Source organism: Sceloporus undulatus, chromosome 5 (assembly GCF_019175285.1).
Source record: "Sceloporus undulatus isolate JIND9_A2432 ecotype Alabama chromosome 5, SceUnd_v1.1, whole genome shotgun sequence".
In the NCBI taxonomy this organism is placed as follows: Eukaryota; Metazoa; Chordata; class Lepidosauria; order Squamata; family Phrynosomatidae; genus Sceloporus; species Sceloporus undulatus.
Window position 1 is genome coordinate 142,245,518 of NC_056526.1, and position 12,323 is coordinate 142,257,840.

At 40.2% G+C, this 12,323-nt stretch overlaps 1 protein-coding gene across 3 annotated transcripts in view; it reads right to left on the minus strand.

The window, feature by feature from the left end:
- The window catches only part of GRIA2 (glutamate ionotropic receptor AMPA type subunit 2), a 107,304-nt gene that overhangs the window by 33,109 nt on the left and 61,872 nt on the right, over window positions 1–12,323 (minus strand). For all 3 annotated transcript variants that reach the window (XM_042467672.1, XM_042467671.1, XM_042467673.1), the window contains exons 4-6: window positions 9,885–10,081; window positions 5,519–5,572; window positions 3,730–3,891 (exon numbers count right to left, since the gene is read on the minus strand). In XM_042467672.1, coding sequence (XP_042323606.1) covers window positions 3,730–3,891; window positions 5,519–5,572; window positions 9,885–10,081 — 413 coding nt within the window. The remainder of the gene's footprint in view (window positions 1–3,729; window positions 3,892–5,518; window positions 5,573–9,884; window positions 10,082–12,323) is intronic.

Consider the following 12,323-nt stretch of genomic DNA (forward strand, 5'->3'; position numbering starts at 1 on the left):
TTACCACTCTACATTATGGCTGGGTCTTTGGGGAACTGAAATTCAAAACATTTGGAGTGTGAAACACAAATATAGAGTGCTGCAAAACATTCAAAGTAACCAATTCACCTATTTTTTCTCTCTGTTCATCTCCAGAAATTCCATATGATGGAATGTCTGAAGAAAGCAAAGAGAATAGGAAACCTTTCCCAATTCAGCCCCTTCATCTGTTCTGCATTCATATTTGCACTCCTTCCTCACAGAGGGAACTATGAAGATTATCACACTAGGGGCGCAATCCCGCTATGAAATAGAGCTAATTATTGATCAGTGTAAATGACCCTCATTCCCATTTGAAACCAGTTCCTGTCACAATGTGATTGATTCCTGTTGTGATAAAGCGAGACAAAGGCAAAAACCCAGATTTCTCCAGACAGTAGTTTCTAAATGGTTCTTTTGAAAAGAATTGATTCTGAAGAGTGTTCAGCAAGTGGGAATGACAGATTGGAATCACATCATTCTGGAGGGGAGGGACTAATGGCAGAGGGGTGTTTACCATCCCTCTGCAGTTTTTGGCAGATCCACCATTCCCCCCCCCCCCCCCGCTGCCTTTATGCTTGTGGTGCACAATTTCTTTTAAAAAGAATAATAAAATTGATAGAAGATTTGATTCATAGATTTCGCAACTACTTGCAAATTTCTTAATTTCTTTTTAAAAATCCGATCATCCCCCTCTTCCTCCTCCTTTCATCTCCCTGAAATACAGTAAAAAAGTTGTCAGCATGAGCTTTCCTTTAGTCTACTCCCTCAGATGCACTATGTGCACACACACACACACACAAACATACACTTGTCTTCCTCTTCCTCCTCATCTCGTCCTCCCCCCACCGGGGCCCAGCTCCCCCCACTGGGCCTCACCCCTCCCTAACTTTGTCCCTCCAATGGCTGGCTGGTGAGCCCCCGCCGGCACCCCTTGGACCCCGAGGTAGCCGATTTTGCCACCTCAGAGCTGCGCCCATTTCACTGCCTCCCTTTCTCCTCAGGTTGTGCTGCTGCTGCTGTCGCTGCTCAGGCTTTGCCTCCTCAAATTCTGCCCCATGCTTGTTTACTTGCTTACTTGCCTGCTCCCCCCGCACCTGCATCCCTCCATCCTCAGCTGGCAACTCTTCCTCCTCCTGTCTGGTCCCCCTCTTCTCTTTCTCCCCACCCAGAGCCCAGGCTGCCACTTAAGTGATGGTTGACATTCATTTTGAAGCAGTGCAAACTAATGGGGATGACAATCGTGGCAAAAAAGAAGCAATTACACTGAATAATGAAAAGATCCAGTTTCATAGTGTGAACAAGGGACATTTTGGAATCGACTACCAACATGGAGTGAAGCCGAATTGCAATTTGGTTTAAAGCGTAAGTGGGATAGGCCCTAGGGTTTACCGTCTGTCAATCGTCCTTGGATCATTGGGCAAGCGTGCGTGTATAAACATCTGGCATGCTTCCTCAGTGCCATAGAATCATCAACTCCCTCTAGCATCATGGAATCATTCAGGGAGAGTGAATTTCCTCTTAACAGAAACTTTGCATTAAGAGGAAATTCACTCTCCCTGAATGATTCCATGACACTACAGGGAGCTGACAATTCCATGATGCTGAGGAAGTGCACCAGGCTTCATATATGCGCACTTCCCCAACAATCCAGGGACGATTGACAGACGGTAAGCCGAGTGTGATAATCTTTTATGACCTGAGAGGGAACTATGAAAGTGTTCTATATCATAGAATTCATAGAATCATAGAATAATAGAGCTGGAAGAGACCGCAAGGGCCATCCAGTCCAACCCACTGCTGTGCAGGAAATCACAATTAAAGCATCCCCATCAGATGGCCATCCAGGCTCTGTTTAAAGACCTCCAAGGAGAGAGATTCCACTACTCTCTGAGGGAGTGTGTTCCACTGTCGGACAGCCCTTACTGTCAGGAAGTTCTTCCTAATGTTGAGCCTAAGTGACCTAATCAGTTCCATAATATTTATTTTGTTAATATGTTCTCACTACTGGGAGAAGGGATACGCTCTGTCAAAAAAAAATTTAAAAAAAATCCTACCTTATACACTACCTTAAATGAACAGCTGTTTTCAGTTAACCTAAAGATTAAGAAAATCAGAAAACAGAAAGAACTATGCTCTTTAACAAAATTGCTTGTACATTAATATAAACTGCTCTGAACATCTGGTTTCCCCATAATTACTGATGGGATGCATTAAAAATGCTTTCACCGCAATAGAAATTTATTGATACAGAGAAAAGAGCCACAAATTGCTGTTTAAATGTCTCACAAGCTTTTCTGGGGAAATGAAATTTTGGCAAAGCCCTTGACAGTTTTGCTAGCTAAACTGAAGGCACCTCCCTTGGGCTCCCTTCCTCTCTTATATTCGTGGCTAGAAACTTTGTGCCTGATACATCTTATCTTTCATGACTAAGACTTTATGACAGCTGAAAGTAACAGACACTTAAAAACAGCTGCAGCCCATGGGGTAACTACATTTTGCTAAAGTAAGGAGAAAAACTGGGGAGATAGCATAGAGAAAAGGGTAATCACTATAGTTTATCAGTTTTTACAGCTGAAGTGAAGCGAGAGCCTTACACAGAGAGAATTTGCTCTACTTGGAAATGTCAAACAGGATTCTAGCCGCCAGGCATGTATCTGTGCGGTTGGAGATTGATAAATTCTATTTCACATTGACCCCCAAATAAGAATTCTTGCCCCTAAAATGAAACTATAATTCAGTCTCCAAATTTCTAGCACTGCAAAGAGTGAGACAGTAAAAATTATTGACACCCAGCACTTTTATTCTTGCTGTGTTTGCATTCCTTAATATCTTTGCCTGCGTCTTTCCTTTAGGTGCATACAGTGCCATTTCTAAATGTTCATCTGAAATTTTAAGTTACTGCAGTGCTAAAATTGTGAGGACTGAAGTAAAATTTCACTGGGAAGAATTCATAATTGGAGGTAATAGCATAATTTTGGTCCCCCCATAGTTTTGCCTGGTTGGAAGCAGTTTAATCAAGATTTTATCACTGTACCTAACATGGGTCATTCTCTTTCTCCTCTCCCCTTTAATCATTAACTCCTTGACAGTGTGTTGAGGTTTATTGCTACTTTCTCTGTTATTAGTCACTTATATGGAACATTATGGCCTAGCTGCTTTTGCTCCATAAAATGGGCAAATTGCTCTTAGTATTTCTAGTATTACCTACTGAAGTAGAATTTATTAGTAAATTGAATTCTATAAATGAATTTGTATTATATTTCATTTGTGTGAGATGAATTGGGAAATTTGTTGATTGGATTAATATATTTCTGGTCTGTTCAACCAACTTAACAGGGTGAGACTGGATTTTCCAATTATAAAAACAATGGGCCCATTTTATAATGTTAGCAAGAAAGTATTTTCATCTGTGACTGTTGTAAAAATGAATATTTTTATTTTTGTACTTTTGTATTCTGCATAGAAATGTGAAAGAGCTACTGCTAACCTGTGGATATTTCAACCACGGATACCAGTACATGCATCTAATGAAGTAGCTGTTAGTCTGTGAAGGTTCATGCCGCAATAACAATTTATTATAGGCCCCCCCCCCCCGAATGAATTAGTATGGCTATCCTTCAGAAATTCATTACTGATGTTTCAACTACAACAATGAACAATAATTTCCACAGTGTATATTATTCCAAATGAAGAAGAAAAATAGTGTACCTTTATCGTACTAGTGTGTGCTCCTGGATATTCTTTTTCTTCCAGAGTTGACCAACGCTGTATAAATTTTGTCACCAAGGGGTCGTCATAGTCCACTATCTGAAATCCTGAAACATTGGCTCCTCCGAATTGTATTTTTGATAAATCTCCATCATTAAATCCCTAGGCATGGGAAACATTGGTCATTTGTTCAATTATCCATCTTTCAATCATACTTCAGTGAGAGAATAGAAGGAACAAGCTTGAATCAACATGCACATTTAACATGCATACTTGAAATGTATAATTTTAAAAAATGTTTCCCTCACACTGGAGACCCTTTCAAACTACACAACTATAATGCTATAATTCCACTTTAATTGGCAAGATTCCATCCTGTCAAATTCTGGGATTTGTAGTTTAGGGCAAGGTACTGTATTTAGAATTCTCTTAAGATCCAGCATGGTGTAATGGTATGAAAGTTTGACTAGGACACTGGGAGATGTTTAAATCCCTGTAAAGCCATGGAAATCTATTTGGTGACCTTTGGCATGTTACAGTCTCTGCACCTAAGAGGAAGGTAACCTCCTCTGAAGAAATCGTGCCAAGAAAACTCTATATGAGCATTGTCCTAAGTCAGAGATGGCTTGAAGGCACATAGCGTTTAGAATTCTCAGCCAGAGAGCTCTAGTCTGCCCCAAACTAGAGCAGGATTCCATAGGATGCAGTAATGGCAGTTAAAGTGCATCATGCTATTAAGAGACCTGTGGACATGTAAGAAGGTAGTCAGAATAAATTATACATTTATAAAATGCCCCTTGGAGCCTGGAAAACAACAGAATTGTAAGTTTTTCCTATTAGGTGTAGCTCACCAGATAGTCCTAAGAAAAAACAGCCAAGTGAGCATAGTATAGGAAGCTGTCTCAATAAGGAGTATCACAGGAATATTTTAGACCTACTAGAGATGCTGGCGATTGAACCAGGAATCTTTACATGAAAAGCACATGCTCCACAATATCTACTAGATTTTAAAAACATCTCAGCAGAGTTCTGTTCAACTGTTTCTTAAATGTGTGTGTATTGAACAAATTCTCGACTTAAAACTTTTTACTTCAAACTAGGAACAAACTTAGCACAAACTTATTTCAGTTCATTGTTGTTTCATTTTCTTACATGTAGATTACGCTGTTAATGAACCTACATGGATGCAGATTATATTCAATTTCAAATATGTCTATTGGGTTTAGAGATGGAATCACCACTTCAACAAGGAATTTTCTATGCAGGTGGAGATGTCAAACTCTAGGACACTGTATATTAAAGGTAGAGAAGTTGTGGCTATTCACGTGTGGCTGACTGTAATGCCTGTATGCCCTAGCTGGCATGACCAATTGTGAAGGATGTTGAGAGATGCAGTCCAACAACATAAGGAAACCCACGTACTCCCTCTTCCTGTCCTAATTGTGTGTGTGTGTGGGATCCCTATTCACTGTACACAGAGAATGGGGAATGGCCTCATTTTCCCTTCTCTCTCTCTCTCTCTTTCTTTTGTATGTGCATTAGGACACTTTGTGTGTTGGACATGTTGGACATCCTGACATGTTGCACTTCAGGACAAATTGCGTATGGGGGCTGTTGCAAAACAGCCATGCTGCTGGCTCCATTTGCGCAATGGTCCCAATGCGCTCTCTCTCTCTCTCTCTCTCTCTGCTCTCCTCCTGAGAATATCAACCTTGGGCAGTTTTTGATGGAATAATTTCCCAAAAGGATGCCAGCCATTAAGTATATGTGTTAGTATAAAGTGACTTACCAAATTTGCAATGATGTAGTGGTATCCTTTTACATGTTTGCCAATTGTAATAACCTGGAAGGAAACCATATAATTCATTTTATTTGGGTAAAAAGACAGAGACTATGAAATATGTTTAATAAGGAAATAAGGCCAGGATCCAATAGTCTACTCCCACTGGATTCCATTGCTTCCACTAGCAAAATCTAGATTTTCTCCTCCCCTTTCTCCCATGTGCAGCTCATTGTGGCACTGAAAGCAGAGAAAGATTTTAGGGTACCTAGGGTGAAATACAACTGAGAGCTATCACTGATTTTGTCAGAAGCAGTGGAATCCTGCAGAAGGATTCTGGCAACTGATGCAATCCATGTGCAATGCACCTCCTTGGTGTTCACCTATAAAATTCACTTAGTGGATTATCCTCAATATATTCTGGTAGCTTTTTTTCAAATATCACTCATTTGTTGAATTTTTCATTATTTATTTATTTATATCTCTTCCAGAATGACACCCACCTTTCCTTACTACCCACTTAAAAAAACAACAACCCAAGCTGCGTACCTATATAGACATACCCATATCTATATCATAGTTGAGCAAACAGATGTACAGAATTCTAAGATACAGTCATGTTAGTCTGTAGAATCAGTATATAGAAAGATCTTATAGCACCTTTGAGACTAACTGAAAGAAAAAAAGTTGTCAGCATGAGCTTCCGTGGATCAAAGTCTACTTCCTCAGTGTCAGTTAGTCTTACAAATGGAAAAAATGATGGAGATATAGCTATTTCAGCTACTACTACTATCAAATATTGTGCAACAAAATGAAAGCAGCACATAACAACATACAAGCTTCTTAAGTAACAGCAAATTATACAATCCCTTGTGGCCCTTTAAAATAAGCACATCTTAACTGTGTTGTGCAAATAAAGGAATTATGGAACCACTTGAGCTTTACTAGAGTTGACATTGCAGATTATAGGCTGGAAGAGGACAATGCTATAATCTGGGCTCAGGCCCTACCAGCCCGGTGTTCTGTCAGTGAGCAGGTAAAGGAAAGTGGGTGGTGGTGGTGGAGTGGCCATAGTTCATAAAGATAATCCCACATTTACCAGGATACCTCTCCAGAAAACAGACCACATCAAGTGTATTTACCTGAGCCTGAAGACGAGTATACTGACTACCACATTGTCTAACAGACTCCCTATCCAAGATGACACAGCTAATATCGGAATTGGTGCTGGAGTCACCCAGACTTTTGGTTCTGGGGAACTTCAACATCCCATTTGAGACCAGTTAATCAAATCTGACAAGTGCAGCTCGGGAGTTCATGGTATCCATGACAAGCATGGGCCTATTGCTGGCCCTACACATTGTGCAGGTCATACCCTCGATGCGGTCTTTAGTACGGAGCAAGCACAGCCATGGATGGAGGTAATTAATACCACCACATTGTCATGGATGGACCATTTCCTGGTCAGGGTTGGACTTAAAGCCACTATCTACCCCTACAGGGGTTGATGACCTATTAGAATGGTCCTCCCTCAAAGGCTGATGGATCCTGAAGGATTCCAGAAAACCTTGGAGGCTTTTATGGCTGGCATCACCAATGATTCTGTCAATTCCCTGGTCAATACCTGGAATGATAATCTCACTAGGGTTATCAACACGATTGCTCCCAAGCATCCTTTCTGACCTGCTTCTAATCATAACCAATGGTATATGGAAGACCTTAGGAATATGAGGCAGGAAGGACAATGACTGGAATGCTACTGGTGTAAAACCTGACTCTTATCTGACAAGACATGCCATAGAGAATTTCTTTATTCTTACGGAGTGGCAATACATGCAGCGAAGAAAGTTTTCTTCTCTGCACGTATTGCATCTGTGAATTCTCATCCAGGAGAGCTATTCAGGGTGGTAAGGGACCTGATTCAGAACCCATTATTAGAGCCTACCACAGCTCACTGTGATGCTTTAAATGACAATTTCACAGATAAAATCTCTCAGATAAGAGCCAACTTGGATGCCAGTATTACTGCAGAGGTTATAGGTGAGGTGTCCAGTGACTCCATGAATAAGATCATACTGGATCAATTTGAATTTGCTAGTACTGGGAATGTGGACAAGTGTCTTCAAAGTGTCCTCTCAACCCTTGTCCTTCATGCCTGGTCATCCAAAGAGGAGATGCACTTAGGACTTACCTGAGATATATCATAAATGCAGCTCTTAGGTCCGCTTCTGAAAAAGCGCTCCCTAGATCCCTTGGACATGAACAATTACAGACTGGTCTCCCATCTTCCATTTTTAAGCAAGGTGATTGAGAGGGCAGTTGCACTTCAACTCCAAGCAGTCTTGGTTGAAACAGATTATCTGGACCCATTTCAAACTAGCTTCAGTACTGGATACGGAGTCAAGACTGCTATAGTTGCCTTAGTAGATGATCTTTGCTTAAGTATCTACTGGGGAAATGTGACCCTGCTGGTGCTTTTGGACCTCTCAGCAGTTTTCGATATCATCAACCATGATATCCTTCTGGAATGCCTGAGGGAATTAGGGATCGGGGGCACTGCATTGCAGTGGTTCAAGTCCTATCTCTCAAGCAGATTCCAGATGGTGATGCTTGGGGACAGCTGCTCCTCTAAAAGGGAGCTTAAATCTGGTGTTCCTCAGGGTGCCATCCTGTCCCCAATGCTATTCAACATCTACATGAAACCACTGGGAGAGATCATCCGGAGGCATGGGGCAGGGTGCTATCAGTATGCCGATAACACCCAATTATATCTCTCCATGCCCTGGACCTCAGTGACAATTAAGGAAGGCATCTCCCCTCTGAATGAATGTCTTGAGGCAGTAATGGGCTGGATGAGGAAAACAGAGTGAAATTGAATCCAGATAAACTGGAGCTTCTCATTGTCTCAGGTCCTAATCCAGGTATGGAGGTTTGTCAACTTGTCCTGGATGGGGTTACACTTCCCCTGAAGGACTGTGTTTGCAGTTTGGGGGTGCTCCTGGACCCACCACTCCAGATGTCAGCTCAGATAGATGTGACAGCCACGAGTGCCTTTTATCAGCTTTGACTGATACGCCAACTGCGCCCCTTCCTGGAGCCTGAAGACCTGAAAACTATAGTGCACACGCTGGTAACTTCACGTCTTGACTTTTGTAATGCGCTCTACATAGGGCTACCCTTACACAAAGTCCAGAAACTTCAACTACATGTAATTGAAAATATGACAGCCAGAGCGAAAATCTAGAGGTGGCCATATTACACCTATACTAAAGTCTCTTCACTGGCTGCCTATTAATTTCCGGACACAGACTTTTGCATGATTACTGTCACTTGCACTTTCCGGATGAGCCAATATCTGGATAAGCTCAACATCGTATGAAGGTCCTTCCTGCAATTGCATGGGAAAGACAGGATAGGTACGGTCCCCTGTGTGATATTCTCCATTTTCAGTCTACACATTCATTTTCTACTCCTACTCAAAAGCAATCCCATTTGTTTACTGCTGTGCATGCAAAAATGTGGAGATTTTGTGAAAATCTACAATTGTTTTTGACAATGGCCCCTTTTATCCCATTTTCCCATCACGGCTCCTTCTGCTCCACATCCATTGCTGATACTCACAGGACCTTATGGAATGGCATACAATGCAGTACAAGGTATTGAAGCTGGGTATGGGAATCAATGGATTCCCCTTCTCCCTCCTATATGCAATCAGAAATGTCATCCACTCATACAAAACATATTTTACCATCTAAGCGACAGCTGATACAATTTTACACAAATGTTAGGAAGTAGTAGGTTTTTATTTAATCAGCAGGATTTCTGTTTGATAATTGCTGTTGTTTTCAAATTGTATGAGATAGTACCAGTGGTTGTGGTGGTGGTGGTAGTAGTAGCTATTAATATTGGTATTGATTTGCAATGCTGAAACAAACCAGAGCTTGGAAGAAACACAATACAGGATTAATAATCTGTAAAATGGTAACTGTGGGGTAGTTAATGAGCAGTATGTGCATAGTGTGTGTTGGCATTACCAATATTGTTTACTCAATTACTCCTCAAATCTTATTTAGATAGCTCATTTGGAGGGTGTTTTCTCCATATTTTTGTATTTTACATGTTATTTTAAAAAAAATACAGCAAAACATTAATATGAAGAACCATAACTAGTTACTTTTGAGTAAACAGTTATAGGTAACGGGGGGGGGGGAATACTTCTCAACTACGTCAAGTAATGGGAGCAAGTTGCTTGTAAAACATAATGTTCCAAGATCTGACTGAAAAACAGATCAATCCTGGTGATAAATAAGTGCTACATCAGTACATTTCGCATAAGCTTACATTGTTAGACACTGAAAAATAGAGGGTAGCAAACCTGTTCTACAATGTCGTTGACTTTATCCCGCTCACAGTCGAGAATTACTTGCCTTTCCTTTTTCAACTCCAAATCTTGAAATAATGAGCGGTATGTTTCATCTTTTCTATCATTGTTAATATTCCCCACATTTATAGCAGTCACTTGCCATTTCTTTTCAGCTGCAGTATCCAGAACAGCTTGTAGCGTTGATAAACCTGGAAACATAAAAGGAGATAATATCAACTCAAACCTAAATATATTAGGATACAGACAAGTCAGTGTTTACATTATCACCATGTATGTCATTGCTCCAGAAATAAATGGTAGCTTTGCCAACAAGGCAAAAGTCTCTCAGCATGCCTGTGCAGTTAAGTGAGGTGGAAGAGGTGAGAGGTGAGGAGAAGAAGGTGAGATGAAGTTCTGGAGTAAGAAAAGCTAGTTGGACTGGGTTTCTTTTAACAGCCTAGGCTGGGGAAGTCAAGGGGTTTTCTGGGCAACTTTTTTCTTCAGAAGGGTTTTGCCATTGTCATCCTCTGAGACTGAGAGAGTGTGACTTGTCCAAGGTCTCCCAGTGGGTTTCATGCGCAAGCTGGAAATCACTCTCTGGTCTCCAGAGTTGTAGCTCAACGCTCAAACCACTATGCCAAGCTGGCTCTCACTTTACAGCTAGCACCTATAAAACATGAACTAAAGCATGCATGTCTTGACTCCTTCTTAAATTTCTTTGCAGGAAAAATGTAATCAAGTGCTTATAGCTACATCTATTTGGTTTACATTTTAGATATTTCTTCACAAAGAGATTTTACCATGTTTGAGACAAAGGATTCTACATTACTCTGTGGTATCCTCTCTTGAAAAAGGAGCTGTTGGGAAAAATAATACAATTGTACCAGTTTAATCAAATAAATACATGCAACTGAATCATTTCTTTCCTCTGTGTTTGAGAGGAAGGGCATCACTAGTGGGGTGCAGTCTGCACAAGCTGACACCCTAAAGATGTGCGTAACACCACTGCTCCCCAAACATCTGCCTTTGGGCAGAAATGGGCTGTGGCATTCACCTGCATCCATTTAAAATGCTGAAGAGATGGTGTGAGGGGCTGAGAAGAGAAAGGAGAGGCCCCAGGTTTTTTAAAAAATATTTTTTAAAAAGATGTTTTTACATTAAATTTATTTTTATTATTTTAATTTTTTTAAAAAAAACATCAAATTTTACCAAAATTTTTACTTGAAACGATGTACATATAAATATGTTTAGACTGTGTGTATGATATTGCAATTGAAAGACATAATTGTAATTTTGCTAGTTGCTTATGTCACAACTATTATGTCAGTTATATATGGGAATTACGATTTATGAGTAACATTACTACAAAAATATTACTAAGGATTCTGTATGATTTGGTATGGAAAGACACCACTGGGGAAGTGACATCATGTGTTACCACACCAGGTGACACCAACCCTAGTGATGCCACTGTTTGAGACACAGCATGTTTAAATCCTTCTCCCCTTTTTACCCACACCCTTCCTTTCTCACAACTTAATACACAAATGTCAATAACATACATCTGTTCCTTTGTCTTTATTTTCCTATTAACTTACATGGTTACTACACATTACTTTTTTTAAAAAAAAAATAGTGTTAAGGGCTGCTGTCCTGTAGCACAAAGCACAACTAAGGAATAAGACCATATATGTCCTTTAACTGTAAAAGTATGTTAAAAAGTAGTTAAGTAATTGCAATTACACTGCAAAAGTGTTGTGATGTTATTCCTCGTTAAGGTATAATCATACTGTAATTTAGCTATGATTTAGTTATTTCAAAAAATTAGTTAATTAAAGTAACACATCATTTGTAATGAGTTACTTTGAAGCTCTGCTGCAGAAAATACTGAGCGAGATGGATGAATGCTCTGATTCAGTAAAAACCTAAATTACTTCAATACGATATCTTCTGCCTTTTTCTCTTTCAATCACATCGGCTCCATATTATTGTCCACAGTTTGGGGTACTACAAGTCATCAATGAATGCAGTAGGTAAATAGGACAGGTAATTACATTTTCCTGGAACAGTAGGTCTATCAGTAAGCTGACTCATCCCATCATTTAACTGAGTTAAATCCTCTACCTTCACCAAACTACTGCATTGCCACTTATTAACATTGAAATCAGTATAAATTTAGACTGAAAGAGCAGGTAACCATACATTAAGCCACCCAGAATAGTAGGTGGGTGAAGATCAATATTGAATTAACCGTCGGATGTTATTGCCATCACAGTTTTCACATGCACATAGAGTGGAGGGTAGTTCCAAGCACCACTGCTTTCTTTCACTTAAAATTTTTTAACTTTCTCTTGAGTGTTTCTTCTTGAATCTTTCTATTCTGACATGTCAACAGTGTCTACCTGTGTGGTGCCTGTCAGACCTTCCACCCATCACCACAGGAGAAAGATG